Source organism: Plectropomus leopardus, chromosome 22 (genome assembly GCF_008729295.1).
Source record: "Plectropomus leopardus isolate mb chromosome 22, YSFRI_Pleo_2.0, whole genome shotgun sequence".
Lineage (NCBI taxonomy): Eukaryota > Metazoa > Chordata > Actinopteri > Perciformes > Serranidae > Plectropomus > Plectropomus leopardus.
Genome location: NC_056484.1, coordinates 11,485,946 through 11,508,232, shown reverse-complemented (window position 1 = coordinate 11,508,232; position 22,287 = coordinate 11,485,946). Strand labels below are relative to the sequence as shown.

Below are 22,287 nucleotides of genomic sequence, written 5' to 3'. Positions count from 1 at the left end.
TCGTGGCTATCTGATACTAAGCTGCCAGCAGTCTAAATACTGAGGAAGAAGGACAGAAATGGTTACATAAACGTGCCATGGGTATTTCAAAATAAAGCCACATCTTAAAGATGATTATATGTTAAGACATTTTCACTTTGCATCGATGATATTGGATCCTTGATAATTGAATCGATTTACTTACTTACAAAAGTAATAATACTGGGGTACTGTAATTTACTGTAGCGTAAGTAAAAGCCATGCTTTTAAAATCTTGCTCAAGTGAAACTACAAAAGTACTAACACTAACATGTACTCAAAGTACTCATTATGCAGAGTGGCCCATTCCAGAATAATGCAAATTATATTACTGTATTATTATTATTATCATTATTATTATTATTATTATTAAAATACCTCTGTCCAAACATTTTTGAAACATGTTGCAGGCATCAAATTTACAAAAAGTGTACATTTATGCAAACACACATGAAAAAAGTTTATCACTTTGACCGTTAAATATCTTGTCTTTGTATTCAGTTAAGGATTTGCAAATCATTGCGTTCTGTTTCTATCTACATTTTACACAGTGTCACAACTTCTTTGGAATCAGGGTTGTGAGTAAGTAAAATTTATTTACAAAGCAATTTTCAAAACCAGAGTTACAAGATACAGTGCAAACAATAAAAAGCACACAGCAGGCAAATACAAAAGTCAAACACACAAAACAATAAAAATTGAACAGAGAAAGCAAATGCCTGATAGAGGGAAAAGGTGCTTTAGAAGGAGTAGTCCACTTCGGTTTCAGCAATTTAAAAATGATAATTTCACATAATATTAATTAACCTTTACACCCGTAGGACAGACAAGTACATATGTGTTGAGAGGCATTATCTGACCAGCGTGACTGTATTGTTGCTGTAACTGAAAAAGCAGTTTGAGCAACTATGTTGAGCCATGTTTTGTTGTGTTTTAAATGCTTTTGTTTTCTCAGACAGGCTGAAATGAAAGATAAACACCTCTTAGGACCTCGCTGCTTAAAAACAAAACAAGTTAAATACGTCTTGTGGAAGTTAAGAGCGATCGTATAATGTGTTGCTTTGTTTTGACCTGGAAAGCTGTTTGTGTGACAGTGTGACCTGCACGGAGAAATCAGCAGAAATCAGTGTTTTCAACATTAAAGCAAAGCATTGGAAGCATGATATACTTCAAAATAAAAGTTGTGCAGGACGTCCCATCTCTGGATCAGGGTCAGACACCACCCTAATGTGACGCACTGCCTGACCCACATCTCATGCTGGTATCTGGTGGTTAACTCGGGGATGTCACAAGTTGTCAGGGCTGTAAAAGAAAAAGCACATACACTGATTATTTTACTTCTGTTTATTCATTTATTTTGAACTATCCAGAAGAGAGAGATATTTATAAAGTAACCTTCTGGATTTTATGAATACTTTCTTTCTTCTCCACCCTTTTTCTGTCTCTCTTTATGTTCGTCTTTCCTTGTCTTTGACCTCCGTCTTCCTCTCTTCCTATCCATGTTTAATGAAGTCTCATTAAACATGTAGACTTTCCACTGGCACCCTCGCGGGGTGACCCAGACTGGATGCCTTGTAGACACACACACACACTCACACACACATGAATACACTAAGGTCACATCATCAGCTGATCCTCTTTGAAAAACACACAGTGTTTTAAAAATGAAAAGCAACCCTGTTGTGTGACTTCAGCCTCCCAGCATCCTTTTTATCTCCTTTACTTTTGAAAGCAGAAGCCAATTATTATCTGCTAACCGTGACTGTGTGGCAGGGGGAAATTAGTGCAGTTTGACCTTGGAGTGTGTTTGTTTTGTGCGTTTTGTATGTCTGTTCCCAGGCTAGATATCTGGATGAGGTACAAGTCTATCTTGTCCCCCGTAATAACAGCACTTTCTGTTCATCTCTCTATCGTGCTACGCTCGCACAGACACTGCATATACAAGCATTTGTCAGACATCTAAATAAGTATGTATTAAACACACCACTAGCCTCATGCACACAGATATACACACACTTTCTCCTCCACAAACACACACTCTACAACTCTATTGATCTCTGTGACAGTGACAGGTGGTGCTGCATGCATTTCCCTGGAGTCCCTTCAGCAGGTGTAACTTTGATTAATACTGGCTTTAGCACAAGATTATTCTGTCACAGAGGTTTATGTGAAGTGAGCTTCAGTTGACTGGGACATTTTTGGACCAGTTTCACACGTTCATAACTCCACTTTAGAGAGAAATATTTGAAGAGAAAAAGTAAACAAGAGAGGGGACAGTGAAAGAAGGCTAACCGCAGCAACGTGTTTCTTGTTTGTGGGTCAAATGTGATCCGCTCAGCAGGTTTGGTTTTTGTGCTGAAGTTTGCTCATGGTGTCAACTATAGACTTACCTTGCAAAAAGAGAGATGACTGGTTGCTCTGTAACATCTAATGGTGATCAATACCAGTTGAGATAAACACGAAGGCAATCCAGGCACTCTAAAATAAGAAGATTAAGAAGACCTGCAGCGGTCGAAACATGTCGTCTCTTTTAATGATTTAGCCACTATAATAAAGCCGTTTTGATATTTCTTTCCTCATATACATATAGTGATATTGTTGGAGTGCCTGGATTGCTTTCCTGTCCAGCTAAACCTTATTTAAATCCACAACACTATATTTAGTTCTCTAAAGGAGATCCCAAAGTGTGAAGAGATGCTAAATAGAGCTGCAACAATTAGTCAATTAAAAGAAAATTAATCATCAGTTAGTCATTTTGGTAACCAGTTAATCTTTTTAGTCATTTTTCATGCAAAAAATGTCAAATATTTGCTGGTTCTAACTTCTTAAATTTTAGAATTTGCTACTTTTCTCTGTATTTCTGATAGTAATGATGTATGATAGTAGGTTCTGGACTGTTGGTTGAACAAAAGAAGCACATTGTTGCTTTGAGCTCTTGGAAATTGTGATGAGCATTTTTTTCCCCACAATTTTTCGACATTTATGGACTAAATGATTAAACTGTGAATCATGAAAATAATCTGCATATTAATCATTATTGAAAATAATTATTAGTTGCAACTCTAATGCCAAATATGGCTTTAATAATGACATATATATGGAAAAGTAAGACAATGTATTTCTACACTTATTATATTTTATCTATTTCTTTTGTTTTTATGTTCTAGTCGTGCTGTGTCTAAATGTCTTTAAAATTATATGAAAGAAGTCCAGAATATTTCAATATGATGAAATGCTGATTCCATAAAGTCTAATGTTGAATATTTAACTCAGTGTAAACACTGTATATGAAGCTTCAATGATGATTTACAACAAGCTGTTACAGATTACACAATATTGTCAAAAGGTACAAGAGATTTTAAAAGCTACTTAAAGCTACAGTAGAGCAGCAAACGCTACATGTTTCAAAGTGCTGCAGGAATCCTTGTTATTGTTATCTTTTATTTACTTTTATATATAGTTTTAAGGGCTGAGAGAGAGGCAGGGCAGATGCATTTTTATTGCATTTGAATGTATAATTTAACGTTTATGGTAAATGATAAACAGACATTTACTGCTCTCTGGTCTTCCGACCATTCAAAGCACACATTCAAGTCCACATTCACTCATTGCTGCACACATTCACACACACCTGCACACTGGTGGCTGAGGCTACCATACAAGGTGCCACCTGCTCAGTTTTCATTGTACTCACACAACTTCTTAATCCTTTGAGACCTGAGCACACTGGCTAAATGTCCTTTGAAAACATTGGTAAAAGCAACTTGACAAGAAATGACCCAAAAATTATCAAAGAGAGGGGAAAAATCTGTAAAAAATGTACAAAAAATTACGTGAAAACTAAAAGATGCCACAAAATAAAATAACAGAAAAATAGAGCAAATACCAAAAATCAAGGAAATGCCCTGAAGAAAACCTTAAATAATGTATTTTTTATAACTGAAATTTTGAATTTATAATTATGATGATTAGAAATACTGCTTTTTGGACATTACTGGACATAAATTTTTCCAGATCTACTAATTTCTTGCAGTTGTTGGAGGTTGTTGAAGGTTCAAATAAAAGAAAATTGATTTTCAGGTTTCAGAGGGTTAACGTGTATAACAATAACAAAAACCCACAATTAACCCTGTAAACCCAGTTTGAGTGCACTTTTGAAAAGCTACAGTCGGTCAATTTTATAAAAAAAACAAAACAACTTTTTGTCACATTTGCTGAAATTACCACTATCCTGACAGCTGCACATGAAAAAGATTATCTGCTTCTAATGGAATTTGCAAAAATCAGAAACACCTGAATTAAAACAACCAATCAGAGCCAAAGGGAGTCTCTCATGCAGCTTCTGGAGGAGTTTTGCAAACACAGTGACTAACAACCAACAATGAAAACTGCCCATCCCTCCTCTCCAACAACAGCGTTCAAAGCTAAGACGAGTGTTTTTTCGTCATCAGTTTTCTGTTTACTTGCCTTTGCCTTGTATGCTTTTATTGGCAGCACAGTGTGTACATGAGCAGTGAGTAAAGACTCCCCCTCAGCCCTGATTGGTTGTTTTTGTTTAGGTGTGGTGGATTTTTGCAAGCGCCATTAAGAGCACTGTAGGAGAAGTGTATTAAAACTGTGTTTAAGGGGTTAATTATGGGGTTTAGCAAGAATGAAACACTTATTACCAAGTGAAATCCTAATTTATGGTGGAAAGGTTCATTATCCTGCATTTTACAACAGGGTTGTAAAAAATCCAACATGTTTTATGAGACCATGACAGCTCTATTTGTGAAGCAAGAGCTTTTAAAATCCTGAACTCCCACACAAAACAAAACATCAGCCGTGGTGATGTGCTCTTGCAGACTCATCCTAATCTTGAAAATCTGCAATTATATGATTATATTCCATCTTTAAGTTAAGATAATGATGCATCTAAGGGGTGTTTGCTTTCACTGCTTTAGTTTCAGGGAGATTTTTTTTGTATTTGTCTTCTTCTTTGAGGGGAAGTGAGGCTTTCTAGTGTGTCTAAGAAAAACTTTATTGTGGTTCGGATCATTATTCCTCTTTCTGCAAACACCAAGACCATGATGTGTGCAGTCAAAAACTAAAACCTGCCTGTAGCTCTTCTCTCCATAGTTCATCTTTTCTCTTATTTGTTTTTTCCAGATTGGCGCCTATGATCAACAGATATGGGAGAAATCAGTGGAGCAGCGAGAAATAAAGGTACGTTTATTTTATCGTTTGTTTGCTCCGCCTTTCTGTTATTACACTTTTTTTTTCCATTTTGTGTTTTCTCTCTGTTTTCTGCTTATTCTCTGTTTCTTTTGGTTCCCTTTGTCAAGTCTTTTTCGTCTTGTCTTTGACTTTCACTCCTCCCTTTCCTTCATTTCATTCTGTTTTCGCTCTCACCATGCTGCCAGTTCTTTTCCAGTGTTTTCTGTTAACTCTTTCCTCTCTGCCCTCCTGGCTGGGTGTCAACTGCCCGTCTCTCCTCTCTACATCTCATCTCCATCCCTTCTTCTTCCATCCGTCTTTTCCTCCTCCTCTCTACAGTTTATTTCTCTGGTGAGTATACAGCGGGGAGGACGTCCCTTTTGTTGTCCCACAGTGCACGTCTGCTCACCCACGCTGTAGACTACTAGACTGTGATTGGTTTGGTTTGAATTGCCCTGTCAGAATCCCGGTGTGTATATTAACCTCACTCTGTTTGCACTGTAGCAACACTGCTTCGTGATTGGCTGCAGGGGGAAGTTGTTTCCTTAAGATTTAACTCCAGGCGGACAAATGTGGGAACTGTGCAGCTGTGGCCTCCAGAGTTGTTTGTGGTGTGAACACACAGCTGGATTAGCACTGTCAGTGTGGCGCTCATAAATTTCTTTAACTCTTAGCAGACAGTTTCAAGCTAAAAGAACCACATCAAGGACCCTTATAATGTTGCAGACTCCTTCAAGGTCAGCTCAGACCAAAGATTGACGAAAAAGACTAAACACTTTTTTTCAGGGTTATATAGAGCTGTGTTGCTGTTACCAGCCAGTGCTGTTTCTTTCCAAGAGAACAAACATAACAAATTCAGTTAGGAAGGTTAATTCCCAGCCTTTAGTTTGCAGCAGAAATGTGCATATGCTCCCTTGTCCTCGCTGTTTGATTCTCAACTGAAGATCGATTGGAATGAGTTTTTTATTTCAATCATCAAAATCAAAAGCAGGTTTGGCAATCCTTTCAGTATTTATTTTCCTTTCCATTCCCACCTACACGCACGCTTTCCAATAAAAAAATAAACAACTCTTCAAAGATGATACAGCATAGCTTTCTGACACCACGGCCACTGTCAATGTTGGAGATGAAGGAAAAAAACAACAAAGCAATAACAATATCCTGCTTCCTTGAAGCCACTGGTTTGGCAAGATTTTGCCTTCTCAGAGAGTTACGTAAACATCAAGCCGGTTGTTGACAGGTAAAATACAGTTAGGCTACGCCAGTGAAGTGAAAGTTAAAGTGAAGCGAAGTGGCTTTTTGCAGGTGCGCAAACTCAGGCGATTCTTGCAAAGTACCCTTCTTCCATCCAGCGGCTCTTATTGTTTTTGTGTTTAACAGTTTGTTTCCAATTAGCTGGTAAAGTAAGTTATTGCCATTATTACATCATTACATTTTAAGCAGAAGTAATATGGTGGCTCTATCACATTTGATGCCATGTAGCCTGTCTTTTTGAAGAGGAATTTTAAACAGTAAATATCAATTGTCCATGCGTAAAGCCATCCGTTGATCTTTAAGAATCAAGACTTCATAGTCAAACAATAGCACAGCCGTCTGTGCTGAAAAAAAAGTTTAAATCTTTAACTGAAACGAATAGTGACCTCAAAAAAATTGAAAGTCAAATCAAATCGCGGACTCTGAGAATTATGACACCCTAAATTACAACATATACCACTACAACAGAAGGCATGCATTAATTATCAACAGTTAGACAATGCAACAAATACAACAGTTACAAAAAAAGTTAAGATTGATAGAAATTGAAAGATTTAGAGAGAGAGAATTAAAGCCCAAAAGTGTCAGGCCATATTTAAACAGGTTAAACCACAAAGATGAAAGTAGTATGTAAGTAAGTGGAGACACTGCAGAGAGGTGTCTGAGAAAAAAAAAAAATCACTTTTTGCCGCTTTGACATAAATTAGTTTGACTTATAGTTGACTTCAACACTTTAGCATTGCACTTTTATGACAGTATCGGACTCAAAATCGATACATCAGAGATAATATGTGGCGCCTATATTACCCACAGTGCAACTCGACCATTATAGCTATCCTTTTTGATTAGGATACACTGTAGTTGACCCCTTTTGCACTGCTTCGCTTTGTGTGTTTAAATTAGAGGCTTATAATGGAACAATATAGGTTGTGACGTGTGTGTGTGTGTGTGTAGTTGGTGATTGTGTGGGTGTGTGGCTGAAATCGACTCCCTCTCAGAGCTGTAAAAATTAGATCCTCTTCACCTGTCTGCTGTGACCTCTCACCTTTGACCTTTTAATCCCTCCCTTCTCAGATTTAACAAGAGCTTTATATACAGCATTCCCAAAATGGGGTTTGAGTGCCTGATTAAAGCTGCTAACAGTATTTTTAATTGACTTCTGATGAGCAGTTTTTCTTTCTTTCACACCTTTAATTCTACCTCTTCTTTACCTCTTATCCTGTGAACAGAGGTGAGAGACGGACACTCTCTTTAATGGGCTCAAAGTCCACACACACACACACACATACATACACACACATAAAAACACTCACACAAACAAACACAGCGCTGCGACCTTGGCGCGTCATCTGTTGAGTAATTGTTTTCTCAGAGTTCCTAGCTGCAGCAGACTGCACAGAGTTTGTCTTGGCATGTCATGAATACAAGATGTTTCACTTTCTCTGTTCCCTGTGAAGTTTTAATTTATTTGTTTATAGCCTCATAATACATTTACACAACCAATGCCTCCCAATACATCTAGAGGAGCTCAGCTGTCTGTAAACTTCCTGTTTTTAGGAGTTGGATGTCAGCAACTGCTTTTCTTAATATTGACCAATACAGCATCCATGCTTTGTTTCAGTGTGTCTGCAGGTCTATAAAAACTCTTACAATGTCTTGAATTCAGTTGTTGTAATTGCTACAACATTTTATCTAATTTAATTCGTCCATCTTTCAATTTTTTTTGGGTCAAAATTAGTCAAGCTTTTCTACTTGAAAGTCCACATTTTTTTTGTGTTACAAATCTCTAAGAACCATATACATAAAACCTACCTCTGTACATAACCACATATATAACACTCAACCTTAAAACCTGCCTGAAATGCTTTAATAAGAAGATTTGTCCAAAAAAAAACCTCTAAATTAAAAAAAATCTATCACTAAATCTTAAAAACCCTTAAATTTAAGTGGCTGATATCTGTCCACACCCTGTGTTTTAGAGAAGATATAGCTGCTCCTGTGTGTCAATGTTGATTTGAAAAAGCATATTTGATGACGAATAACAAAATGATTTTAACAAGCAAAGTAGGAGAACTTAAACAGATCTATTAAAGGTGTTTTTGTTTCTCTTTTGATCTCTGACTTTGCAAAAACCAACAAGATGAGAAACATATTACTTGTAGGAACTTATTTGTTCCATCTTTCACCTAAATAATTTATTACTGCTTTGCCAAAAGAAGTTATACTCTTACATTATTAATTCGGCTGTTTTCCAAGTGCAAAGCTCTGCATAAGAAAACCAGTCACCACCTGCTGTACAAACAGGACATTACACTATATTCTGCTGAGTTTTTGGCGCAAGTTTCCATTTATGCACTATACATAATTGGTTGTTCTCGCAAGGGTTGGTTAGTTGCCATTGGGTGAGAGGCGAGGCACACCCTGAGCAGGTCACGTGAGCAACGATGACACGTACACACGGTTAATCTTTTACACACACCAATCCAAGTCTTTTTGTTCGGGATTGAACTGGAAATATCCCTGTTGTGAGGCGACAGTGCTAACCACGACACCACCACGCTGTCCCATATTCAAATGTTCAATATTAAAATACATTGCAAACAATTTTGGGTGTTTAGTATCAAATAGTGCAACAGAAAAATAGGCATTCATGAAAAGCAGCCTTTAATAAGGAATGCAAAGAGTAACTGTTTTTACACACTTTTCATTTTTTTTTACTGTTGTCTTATCTTCTAAAGGGACTGAGGGGCATTTATACATGTCAAATCAATCAGTCACTGAGGCGACACCATGACTTGTAACTGGAGGAGAAACTAGTTTATAGAGATAAGAGGCTATGAATAGCACAGCGATAATAGTCGCGCACAGACGAGATGTTTGTGAAGGACTTCACTGCTGCAGTAAATCTACTGCCAAGAGAAAGTTATTGATCGGCTTCTTTTATTCCTGCAGCGCACACACACACACACACACACACACATGCACACAAAGACACAACCTTCCTGCTCTTTTACTCTCTCACATTTTCCCTGTCTATCTGTGTCTCTCTCAGTCTCTGTCTCTGTCTGTCTGTCTGTCTCTCTCTCTCTCTCACAAACACACACACCCTACACACAGCGATTTAGCTCTTTGGTTGTGCTATTTAAAGATAAGCAGCTGTATCAGACCATTTACTGATAACACAGAGCCTGATTGACCTGTATGTAAATATTAGCATGAGCCAGCCAGATTCAAGTAGACAACTTGTATGTTATTTCGCAGTGTTGCTGTATGTGACTCACATCCTTAAAAGTATTTAAGAGATATGAAAGGACTTGTTGAGAATTTCTTCCCTCTTGTACACTAATAATGAAAACCTTCAGGTATGGTTGAGTATTGTTTGAGATGTTTTGCAGATAATATGCCTGATTTTGGGGGCTGGTACTGATACCTTACTCTAATTTTAAGTATTTTTCCTTTTTTTTTTTTTTTTACGTTAACTGAAAAAGCCAAAGTTTTAAGATGTTAAATATTTAAACACAACACAAGACTAAGCTTTGAAAGCTTCCTAAATAATGTTGTGTGTGTGTGTGTGTGTGTGTGTGTGTGTGTGTGTGTGTGTGTGTGTGTGTGTGTGTGTGTGAGTGACACACACAGTGACACAGTGCTGTGGTCATGGCTGTGTTTACCCTGCGCCATTGATAAGACACATCAATAAACCCAAACTATTGTCTGCTTGCACACCATAGTAGCTCGGACATTGTTGTACTTAACTTTAAACATACACACACTTTTAAAGACCTACTATGCGGGAGTTGTTGGTTAGAAACTGAATTAGTGGCGGTGAAAAAAGAGAAGCGATTACAATAACATTGCCACTGTCATCAGTGCTGCTTCTTACCTTATTTTCCGGCCGATCTGTGAGAGTGACGTGTCAAAAAAACAGACAAAAAACCCCTGATAGATACAGTTTTTCTCACTAGCCACTCTCAGTAATGTGCCTGAAAAAAACCCCTGCGGCACAAAAAGCATTTTCCCCATGTACCACCGTTATAAAAGATACGTGCAAAACTGTTGACAGGAACCTCAAACTGCAAATAAGATTATGAATCGTTCTTTTATTATTTGTTTTATCTATGGAGGTTTTATATTTGTGGACTTTCCTCAAGCTGACAAAAGCTTTTTACAAATCTGTGACATCCTTACAACGTCAAATCTATGAAGTGGAAAAAACACCACTTTGCAGGTTCAGTCGGCTATATACCCCAAAAGTAAACCCGGAAGCTAGAAACTTTTTTGGTGCATGCGCCAGGCCAGCAACTCCACTGGAACGATTAGGTGCCATCTTGGGGTCAGGTATCTACTTGTTGTTACACATCTATCCTGTGTACACAGCTGTAGTCTACTGGCAATCGGAAAGGAGTTGATCACCTATTTTCCAGGTTTTCCCAGCTTTAAAAAACCCACATACACATGCTACTTTTGAAGGAAAAAGGGGTATTGGATGTGTGCAGTTTAGTCTGACACCTGGTCAGTACCTTCTTAAAAGGTTCTGGCCTCACTTGCAAGCTGTGCTCAGAAATGTCCTGACCGTAACAAAATTAGAATTTAAAAAAAAAATACAGGCAGAGGGCAGAGTCCCTGCAGATAAATACACTGCCACACACTTCTAGTGAGTCATTAATAACTAAAATATTCATTTGTATTTGTGCCTCTTTGCTTACTTCACAAAGAAAGGCTGATCTTGTAGTGTATGCATGTGAAATTAATAAATTACAGCCACTGCTCATAAAGTTTCAGTACAGTTTGTCATTACAGCTGACAGAGGAGTCTCTCTCTTTCTCACACACACACACACACACACACACACACACACACACGCACACACATGCACAGATGAAGTGTATGCATCATAGTAGGAAGTGACTGGTTGGCTGACAGGAAGTTAGCGTGCCACAGGGGAGCGTTAATCCCAGAGTCATAAACTGCACACAGCAGCAACTTTTAAAGCTGTAACAGTAAACTTTATCAGGATAAATGACAGCTGTAAAAGACTTGAAACGTTGACATTAAAAGGTCTTTAGTGATGTTTTAATCTGCTGAGACCAGCAGCTCTACAGCTCATTCTGTCGGTTGGTCGGTCAGTCCATAGTTTAGTTTAGTTTAGTTTAGTAGTTTAGTATAGTTTAGTTTAGTAGTTTAGTTTAGTTTAGTTTATGTCTGTCATAGACACAAATCAGAGGAAACAAAAGAGTATTAAACATGTTCGAAGGTGTGGTAGAAACCTATAATGATTTATATGAAATAACACACCCAAAGGACATACAAAAGGCAAAATCTTAACACACAAAGTCACCAGTACATTTTTAATATTTGTGCTCAAACATTTCACATTAAAAATGTCAAAACAAGAATATTAATTGCCACATTTACAGTATGAACAATAGTTTTTAAGCATGAGTGTTTTTTCATTCTTCATTTTTTTCCCAGATTGAATGTTTGAACATAGAAATGTGCATTTTCATTTCCATAAAGTAATGCCACATAATCTTATGGGAACCCCAACCTTTGACAACCTCAGTTTTTGCCCCATGAGGCTAGAATTTGGCAAATGTGTGTGTGTGTGAAGGTGTTTTTGTTTGGGTGTGGATTCACAGATTTGCTCAAGGTTTTGTGCAAATATGAGCTAAAAGCAGCTGATTAGCTGTTTATGCTAAATGGCAAAAAGAGATAATGTGTGTATGCGGTTAAAATTTTGTGCTTTTTTTCTTTCATCAACTGAATTCTTCAACAGCTGCAAAGCAGCAAAAGAGACTTGACATTTAGATCCACCACATACATTTAGGTGTAGAAACATGTTTTCACTGAGTTGCATTCAGTAGATGTGAGTAGATGCCTACGCAGTAAAAATGGAGAATGGAGCGAGTAGCTGTGTGAGCCTGAATGCACGGTGTGTCTCCTTAAACACTGAATGTGTGTTTGTTCATGAAGGCATGAGACGCTTCCTGTAGTTAAGTTCCTGTGTGTGTGTTTATTAATAATTTCTCTGTTTCTTCCTTTGTCTGGCATTGACTCTGTGTCTCTCTGTCTCCCCCTGCAGGGCTTGAGGAACAAGCCAAAGAAGACAGGACATGTCAAACCAGACCTTATAGACGTGGACTTGGTTAGAGGTGAGAAAAGTGTGTGTGAGTGCGTGCGTGCTGGCGTGCGTGCGTGCATGCAAACTTCCTCTCCATCAAGCTAATTAGATCAGATAGCGGACAGGCTCTTTGCTAAAGCTAGAAGACACACAACATCATCTCCTCATAAAACACGTGAACCTGAGATGCCGCCGTCGTCGTGCCAACCTCCTGTCACTGTTAATGCTCACTCTCTCTCTCTCGGTCTTCATCTCTCCATCTGCGCTCTCATCTCTTTGCTTCATATTCATCGCATTTTCAATTATTCATCAAATCAGTCAAATCTATCCTCCGTTGTTATTTTATCACACAGGAAGACAGAGGAGATGATAAAGAAGGAAATGTAGGAGGAGAGTTGATAAGCCGAAAGAGTCAGTTCAGCAGAGATGAAAAAAGATAGGAGAGGACTCGGAGAAGGAAGATGCAATAGATTCAAAGATAAACACGCTGCTCTAACGTGACTCCAGGATGTAGTAAGTGATGAGCTTTTGGCTTAATTAGATCTTCTTATTAAACTAAGTGTGTGTGCCTCTTTGTATTTATTCTCTTCCTCTGAAGGTTCGGCGTTTGCCAAGGCCAAACCAGAGAGTCCGTGGACGTCACTGACCCGCAAAGGCATTGTTAGAGTTGTCTTCTTCCCGTTCTTTTATCGATGGTGGATCCAGGTCACCTCCAGAGCCATTTTCCTCTTACTGCTGGCTCTCTACCTGCTGCAAGGTGTGTGTCGAATGGCTGCAAAAGTATGTTGTTTGTCATTGCAGTCCTGCAGAGCCATGAGCTTCACACCAACTGGAAAAACATTCAGTTCAATTCAGTTTTATTTATAAAGCCTGTTATCACAATGGAACAAACTGCTTCACAATGGCAAAATAAAAACCAAAATCCTGTTAAATGACAACAAAGTAAAGCATAAAAAATGATATCAAAGATATCAAATCTACAATTTCCAGTTTTAATATTGAATAATGTTCCTCTGTAGAATTAAAAGTCAGTTTGTAGCATCTTTATCTAAGTGATTGATCTGATATCGAGGCTGAAACTGTCCTCAGTGGATGTTTAAATCTTCTACCAAAAAACAAGTTCTCAAGATGTTCAACAGCTTCTACTGTGCATCTAATCTGCAGTTTTTTTTTTTACACACATGCAGTGTGCAAAATGTCTTGAGAGCGTGGAGTACTCCTGGGTTACGCCCACGGAGCTGCACAAACACTCTCAGGACCACTGCGCAGTGTTTTCCACCACCTACACCATGATGCCCTTTTCAGCCCTGATGAAAACAGACTGTTATTTTATTTTGCAGCTCTCTCTCTCCAACTCCCCACCCTTCCTGCTCACTTCCCTTCACATACCACATAAAAAACACTCACACACACCTTCTCTTTGATTTAAAGGGAATTTGTTATGTTGGGTTTTTTTTCATATTTTCTGTCATATACATATATATATAATGTTACTATGACAGATGTTCATATTAAATGTGGCCAAAGTTGGGAGGTTAAGGTATGTAAAGTTATCTACTTTTGAGAAAAACTGACGTCAGCTCCTGGCAGATTTGTTTATATAGTCGTCTGCTCAAGGCACCCCTCTGCAAGTGTTTACCACACTGCTAAACTTCTCTTTATTGAGTTTTCAGTATGCAAAATGTATATTTTCCAAAATCAACAGTATATTTTCCGTGGACAACAACAGCCAGAAACCCCTTCCTGACCTCCCCAATCTCTCCCGTCCTGGGCCACACAATAACCAAATGACATTAACAATGCCAAAAGAGAAAATAACAAAAAAAGAAATGTTTTAGCCGATAAAGAAATTCCACAACAAGAAACCATTAACCAGAACCATCTGAAGAAGAAACAAAAAACATCTACATTAAATTACAATGCACAAATGGAAGGAACTGAAAGGATCACATTTAATGTGACTGATTTGCGAACTTGAAAACCAAAAAATGAGCTAAAAGGATTAAAAGTTACACTGCCATTTAATGTCTCTGTTTATAATGTAACAAATGTTTTCTCTCTCCTGCAGTGGCGGCAGCAGTCCTATATGTGACCATCTCTCAGCCTCATGGGATACCGACCACCGAGGTGTTTGGAGCCATCTGGCTCATGTTGCTGCTGGGCACCGTCCACTGTCAGATTGTCTCCACCAGGACGCCAAAACCTGCCTCCAGCAGCGGGGGGAAGAGACGCAGGTAAGGGAGAAGAAAAAAAGGGAACAGTGTGAATGAGAAGGGAAAGGGAGAGAGGAGTGAAGAAGAGATCAAGCAAAGGGCAGAAAAAGAGAAGTTGTCAGAGCGAGGAATAGATTAATCACACAAAAGGAGACACAGAAAACAGAAAAAATGAAGCTAATAGGCACGAGGTAAAGAAAGAGAGGAAGAAACAAATGAATATGTCTTTTGATGCTGGGTTGCGTGTGTCCTCTCTGTTTGCTTTCTGTCTAGTTTTTTCAGAAAATATCAAACTGAAATGAAGCATTTTATCATGGAGATACTTTCTGTCAACATCAGCAGACTCTTCTCAGCTTTCTGGCCTGATTATTACTTGAATCTTTATAAATGTGTGTAATTTTGACAGTTATGTTCTTTAAAAGGCAATGGGACAAACAATTTGGGAAAAATGCCTTTGTATTATGTCTTGATTACACGCTCAACACTTGCCAGGCAGAAAAAGGAGGCGTGGTCATCTTAAAGAATCTCTCCATGATAAATCTAATGTCACTGCTTAAAGATAAACGGGACTCACTGTGTGTGAAGTAGAACGTAGTCTGCTTTACTTGTGTGCTTTTGTAGTTGTTAGACTTGCAGTTTGTGGTTTTCTCTCTTGTCAGTTTAAAGCTTGTCAGTGTTTGGCTGCTTTTTCTGGTACAAAAATGATTTTAAGACAATTTTCAGACTCTTCGGGGAGAAAATTGGACCATGCCACAGTTTTGGAAAGGGTATGTGGGGAGCGGCGTAATAGTGTTTGCTCCTTCACTGAATCAACCTTGGGTCTCTTTTTATTCACATGAAAAGTAATGAAAAGGGTACATTTATAGTTACACAAAGTTGACTCTGTTCCTCTGTACCTGTCCTTCCCTTTTCCTCATCCAAGTCTATAAACATTTCATCTTATAGCCAACAGAGAAATCTGTCATGCGGTGCATGACAGATACACAGTCCTTTTACACGGACTGTGTAAAAGAAGTGGATTGCGCCTTTGAGGCTTAAAAAAAGACGCTAATGCAAAGTGCCTTAACCCTATATTGTTTCCACTGGCATGCAGAGGGCGACTCCACTGCTTGCTAAATGAAATCTTAAAAAAAAAAATTTTTAGGTGTGAAAACAAAATAGTTAAAATAGTCTCAAAATAGTTCTCATGTTTTTTTTGCATATAATTGATTAAAAATCAAAGGCAACTGTTCAGGTGAGAATAAAAACCTACCCCGAGTTTGTAATTTATACACTACACATTATTACTAACCATGCAAATTTAATGTAACTCCTCTTCATTATCGCAGCACTTGCAATAGATGTAAATGAAACAGCCTCTCTCATGGGGATTTCTTTTCTCATCTGTTGTTCATACATTTCAGTCATTCTACAGGTGTGTTTAGCAGTAGAAAAGTGGGCCAGTATGTAGTTTGTGTTTGACCGCAACGTTGTACACGGTGCATAACAGACTATCCACACTTTTGTGCAGAACTGTGAATTGCTTTGCACGGCCTTTAGCTGTAATTTGTCTCTGTAAATGTGACGCGACACATTTCTGCATCTTCACAACCAGAAACAAGGAAGTGAGTTTGATGACTTAATGCGGGGGACTGCTATGATTGACAAACTCACAGTAAATTATAATGATTGGTCAAATTTGGGGCTGATTGTATACAATTGTAAGGTTGCACAGAATTCATGTTGATTTGCTAAATTTGCGTTTATTGTTGCAATCCCATCATCGCAAAATCCTACAGAAAATGATAGACGTCTACAACAAAATAGACCTTTGTCTCACTTGACTCACTACATTTTTCTAAAGACTTTTTGGTGTCAGTTTTTTTTCTCAAGTCCTTAGAAATATAGCATGATGTTTAGTTAATTTAAATTATGGTCATATTTGAAGTAAAATAGACAATACATCACGTTATGTTTTAGGGCGTGGCCACCTTATGACTGGCAGGTCCCACCTATTGCAGTGCGCTTGGGTTCTCCAGTTTGCCCTCCGCTCTTCCACAGCTCCACTCTCTTGTCCAAATACGGTCCCTTCTTGCTCACAAAACGCTGACGGCCTAAATGCCAAACTCAAGGCTTCAAAACTTTATTCCACAAACTAATGGACGACGTTTCGCTGGCTATTTCCACTTCTTTTATACAGTCTTTGTGCAAAACCAGCAATTATTGTAGTTTTGTTTTTTGTTTTTAGCAGTGATAGATGGAACACAGATATGAACACAGTGTACCCTTCCTTTTAATTTCAAACAAAAAGACAAGAGTCCTGTCCCTCACCTCTTCCTTATGTCCTTAATCAAACCTTGGAGCAATTCTGCAAAATCCAACTTTTATGTTAAAATCCTGCAAAAGTAGACAAGGAACTGAAATTCCGTAACATAAATGTGATGCTTCCAATTCATAAATTAAAACCTAAGACTTTTTTTTGTGCTTTTGTCCTGTGTTTACCCAATTTTAACAAACCCTTTATGTAAGACATTGGCATTAATAAGTGTCTTAATTTGTCTTAACTGAAAGAAGATGAAGATAAATGTCTTTTAGTCACCTCTGATCATGTCTTTAGATTTATTTTTGATATTTGAAAGCTATTACATTTAACCAACAATTTCTTTAAAATGAAAATATCTACTTTTGCAGAATAACAACCTAAAAGATGATTTTGGTAGAATTTCCCTTTAACTGTATCAGCCTCTGTGTCCAGCGGGTGCCAGAGATTTGGGTACCAGTGCTGTTCTCTTTAAAAGAATGGCACTGTCTAACTTTAGTAAAATCTATTTTTTTAATGTTAAAACATATTTAAAGACAAAGAGAAAATGCTGCCAGGTTCCCGGTGGACACATTGCTGTAGTTTCAGGTCTTCGTAGTCTCCAGGTCCTCTCTAAGTCTCTCTCCACCCTCTATTCTTTCCAAACTGAAGGAAGTTGAGGAAGGCATCTCAGATGGAGGTGCATAGGGAAGGCGACGGGTCTAGCACTACCGATAACACACAGGAGGGGGCGCCACACTCCCACTCAGCCAGCACCACATACAGCCTGGGCGCTCTCTTCCAAGATTTCTGGCATGATATCTGTAAAGCTGGGTGTGTATTTTCGTTTCCCATCTTCTTAAAACGACATGATGTACAAAGACGGGGCTGGGGTTTAAATGATCCAGTTTAAAGATTTTAAGTTTTGCCAATTTTAGTTGGAATAAATTATTTCTTTACGGTAAATTGGTAAATTCCAAATCTGAAATTTAATGAGATTGTCAGAATTTCATCACATAAGTTTATTACACAAATTATGCGTCCAACCAGTGAACAATCTTACTGGTTACTCTTAGTGTTTATGTTATTATTTTTCATCTGAAATACCTAATCATGAACTGAACCCCAGCCTTCTTGCCTCGGAGCTAATCATAGCTTTTTCAGCTGCAACACCACGTCCTCTCCTATCAGATCTTTATCTCTTATCTTGCAAGAAAACAGTTTCTCAGAGGTTGACTGGATTTGGGTCGTTCCATGCAACAAACCAGAGTTAGTGCAAACTGTAACTTGCAAATTTTCTGAGCCCAATTTGGCTCAATAGGTTTCACACTTGCACATTGCAGCCAGTAAAATGTAATAGTAGTGTAATTAGCTATTAAAAATAAGAATGGATAAATGCGTAATATAAAATCCTTAATTCTATATAAATTTGCAACAAATATTTATTCATATTTTCCCACATAAAACTTTCAAAGAAATTAAAATTATTCTCCTTGGAAAAATAGAATATTGGTAAATTTAAATTATTGTTTTTTTTACTCTATTATATCCTGTTTATTTCACTGCATTCTATAAACTTTTATCAATTTATTTGTAATATCTTATTTTCCCAATTTATCAAAAACTTCTAGTCCTTAATTTATTGTTGTTCATTTTAACTAAATCCAGTGAAAAATAAACAATTGGTGAGGCTTTGAATATTGTCATAAAATTTGGCTCCTAAGCCAAGCCTTCAGAAAGACTACTTAACTAGTCTTAAAGTAAGAAAATAGTCAAACTTGAGCATGACTTGAACTATAAGTTTAAACAATTTACAAAAAAATATTGTGTGTAATGTAAAAGCCCGTTGAAACTGTTGATCACATTTTATTTATAACCAAATTATAGTTTAGATGCTGCTGAAAATGAGGTACATTGCACCATGCATTATGCACTCTGCACATCATCTTATAAAACACTACATCTCACTAAATAAAAGTTAACAAGTCACATTTATTGAAAATAAAATTCTTTAGGAAAATAAATCTTTAGGAAATGTGCCTGATTAATAAACTTTCCATTGGGTGAACAAAATTACATAATTAAAAAAAAAAAAAAAAAGTATGACTGACTTGAATTTCTGGAGGATAGCAACATTTAATCGACTAGTCAACGTATTTTACATGATTTTTTTTGATACACTATGATATGAACTGGGAAAATTTCTGGGTGAGGTGGTGTGGAATGACCCATATCTAACATTTGATGTTGATATGCAACGTTAGATTATTGGCTGGACAACTATTATTTCCCAAGCCACCAAAATGTAGCAAAGAAAACAACCTTTGGCGTTTGCCACCACTGTTTTCATTGAGGAGCGGAGGGACTTTGCAGCTGATTTATATGTGCATGACTTGCTGATCAAGCTGTGTTCAAAAGAAGCATGGGGTTTTGCTGAAAAACTCCACCATTAATTAAGTTTCTGAAAGTTTCTCAAGCTAAATGTATTACCCTTTTTAAACTATTAAATGTCTATGATTTGAAATCTTATCTTAACTGTCTCAGACAGCTGCTTCTTCCCCAAGCTGCTATTTGACCAGCTTTCAGCAGACTGCAACAGTGTGGAACAGCACTGAGCACTAAATGGGTCTTGATTTGGTTTCTTCATCTATTGATTATCTGTCACACTCACTTCAGCACTTAGCCAGAGACACTTCCTACATCTGACAGTTAATTTTCCTCTGAGATACAATCATCAATCCTCTGATTTACTCACTTGTTTGCCAAACTTTATTTTGACTTTTTCAAAACACTTATTATGAGAAAAATCACGAAATAAACAAATTAATTACTCTAAGATTTGCACATTTAAGTAATAGTAGTTAAAATGCTGCTTTGTTTAAGTCCGAGCGATTTTTTGAGGTAGATAAATTGTCAAATGACATATAGGATGAGAAAATACCATTTCAAAAGGTATAGATAGATGTTGATTTTCATCCTGAGTGTTCCCAGTGTTAATATCTCTTCTCCCTCACACTCTCTGCGCAGCTGTGCCCCAACTTGTTGTTCTTCTCTTCACAAGTACCTCTGCGACACAGCACCAGTAGTTTTTTAAAAATTGAATATCGATTATTGATTTTACGTCATTTTTGTTTACATATTTTGAAGCTGTGTATTTTACAAAGAGGAAAGGAACCCCATTGTTGCGTTCTATTTTGATCAGTCTGTTTCAGTAACGGTGCATGTGCTTTTACTTAAAAGCAAACATTTAGCCCACTTTATAGAAAATTCTTAGATATATTCTATATTACCATTTAGCCTAAAACTACAGATTTTTTCATCCATATGTCTCAACCCTACTATTTTCGTACTACATAACATTCTCTGTAACACTTTCTCTCCAATATTCCAATGTTGTATGAATGTTCCACAGTGTTGTGTTAAATGCATCCTGTTAGTGTGATTATCTGCATGTCTGCTTCTGAGACTGAACCTAATGACCAGTAAACTCACCACCCTGCTGAGTTTTTATCTAAATATCTGTCTGTATCCATCTGTCCATCTATACATGTCTCTTTTCCTATCAATCTTCTGCTTTTCCTTCCACCCGTCCTCTGCATCCTCTGTCAGATCTAAGAAGTCCAAACTGTCCATTGACAAGTCAACAGAGACAGACAACGGCTACGTGTCGCTGGACGGCCGGGTGACCAATCGCAGCAGCGAGGAGGGGCTTCAGCTCCACGAGCAGCGATGTGATTCGCTAAAAAGGGCAGACGAGGTTTGCTGGAACTCTCATGTCCAGCCAGCACACGCTCAAACGCCCCGCAGCACGGGACTGATGTTGGCGAGCAGCAACAAGGTGATCCCTCAAACCGTAGACACAAGTACAATGTCTGTGTCCCCAGGATTTGTCTGAAATGTGTTTTGTGTCTTTTAGGAGCCAGCATCAGATGAAGCGTCCAGTGAGGAGGACCCTGAAGCATCCTACAGCGCCCTCCGTAGGGGTGTTGAAAGAATGAACAGCGACTGTACGCTCAGAAACCGCAAGAATACACACCACTACAAGAAACACTACGCTGTGGAGGTTAAAAAAAAAAAAAACACACACACACACACACACACACACACAAATAAAAGGTTTAATGTATATAAAAAAAAATAAATCAAGGCATACTGTAGAACAGAATGATAAATTATTCTTTGAAATGCATGGTTGTGGAGAAAACAATTCTATCTTTGAGTAAAAATGAGTGCTTGAAGAAGTACTTGAAAGTCCTTGAATTTGACTCGTCCTGTCAGTACGAACATTGTATCTAAAGTAACATTTGTCCTTTCTGTCTGTCAGGATGTCCCAAAGTCTGGCACCAGCTGTAGCTCCAGATGTTCCAGTCTGAGGACTCAAGACTCAGAGAGCACTCGACATGAGTCTGAGACAGAGGACCTGATGTGGGAAGACTTCCTGCACTGTGCCGAGTGCAGATCGTCCTGCACCTCAGAGACAGGTCAGAAGACAAGATTAGCATAGAAAAGTTAAGGAAGCATTTGTGACCAGCCCAAGCACCGAATGGTGCTAGCACAGAGCTAAAGGGAACATCGAAAACATGCAAAGTGTCTGGAGATTTAGCTCAGTGGGTAAATCAGGCAATCAGTAACAAACACTTAAAACAGTTAAAAAACACACAGTTGTCTCCTTGTCTCCTGAATTTTCATATACTGAATACTGATTTATAAATAAAATTGACTTAATTTGACTTGACTTGAGTTTTCCCTGCCAAAAACTTAGTTGATTATAAGCCTGTTTCATTTATCAGTTTAGTTTTCAACAGATGTCACTGCTGATACTGAGCTAAAGGGAACATCGAAACCATACATGATGTTAGGAGGTTTAGCTCAGTGGGTAAGTTAGGTGGTTAGTGTTCTTGAGGTTCCTGGTTCGAGTCTTATCTGGCACAGGTGATTTTTGACTTTTATGGCATAAATAGAATAAAATATCAGCTGATCCATACAGTATGTCTGCTCTGCTGATATAAGTCATCGATGACGTACCTTACAACTAACACTTAAAACAGTTTAAAAAACCCACAGTTGTCTCCTTGTCTCCTGAATTTTCTTACACTGAATTCTGAATTGTCCCTGCCAAGAACTTGGTTGATTACCGGCCTGATTCATATATCGGTTGAGTTTTCGACAGATGTCACTGCCATTACTGATCTAAATGGAACGCTGAATGC

The 22,287-nt window shown here is 37.9% G+C and overlaps 1 protein-coding gene across 3 annotated transcripts in view; it reads left to right on the top strand.

Annotated features, from left to right (window-relative positions):
- Positions 1-21,729, top strand: part of phtf2 (putative homeodomain transcription factor 2) — a 32,613-nt gene extending 10,884 nt beyond the window's left edge. The window contains exons 3-11 of one of the 3 annotated variants that reach the window (XM_042511703.1): positions 5,167-5,223; positions 5,554-5,565; positions 12,548-12,617; positions 13,185-13,343; positions 14,655-14,820; positions 17,750-17,911; positions 20,687-20,915; positions 20,994-21,140; positions 21,402-21,729. In XM_042511703.1, coding sequence (XP_042367637.1) covers positions 5,167-5,223; positions 5,554-5,565; positions 12,548-12,617; positions 13,185-13,343; positions 14,655-14,820; positions 17,750-17,911; positions 20,687-20,915; positions 20,994-21,140; positions 21,402-21,581 — 1,182 coding nt within the window. In that variant the 3' untranslated portion in view covers positions 21,582-21,729. The remainder of the gene's footprint in view (positions 1-5,166; positions 5,224-5,553; positions 5,566-12,547; positions 12,618-13,184; positions 13,344-14,654; positions 14,821-17,749; positions 17,912-20,686; positions 20,916-20,993; positions 21,141-21,401) is intronic. The other 2 variants (XM_042511705.1, XM_042511704.1) reach the window with 2 other exon arrangements.
- Positions 21,730-22,287: the final 558 nt, after the last annotated feature.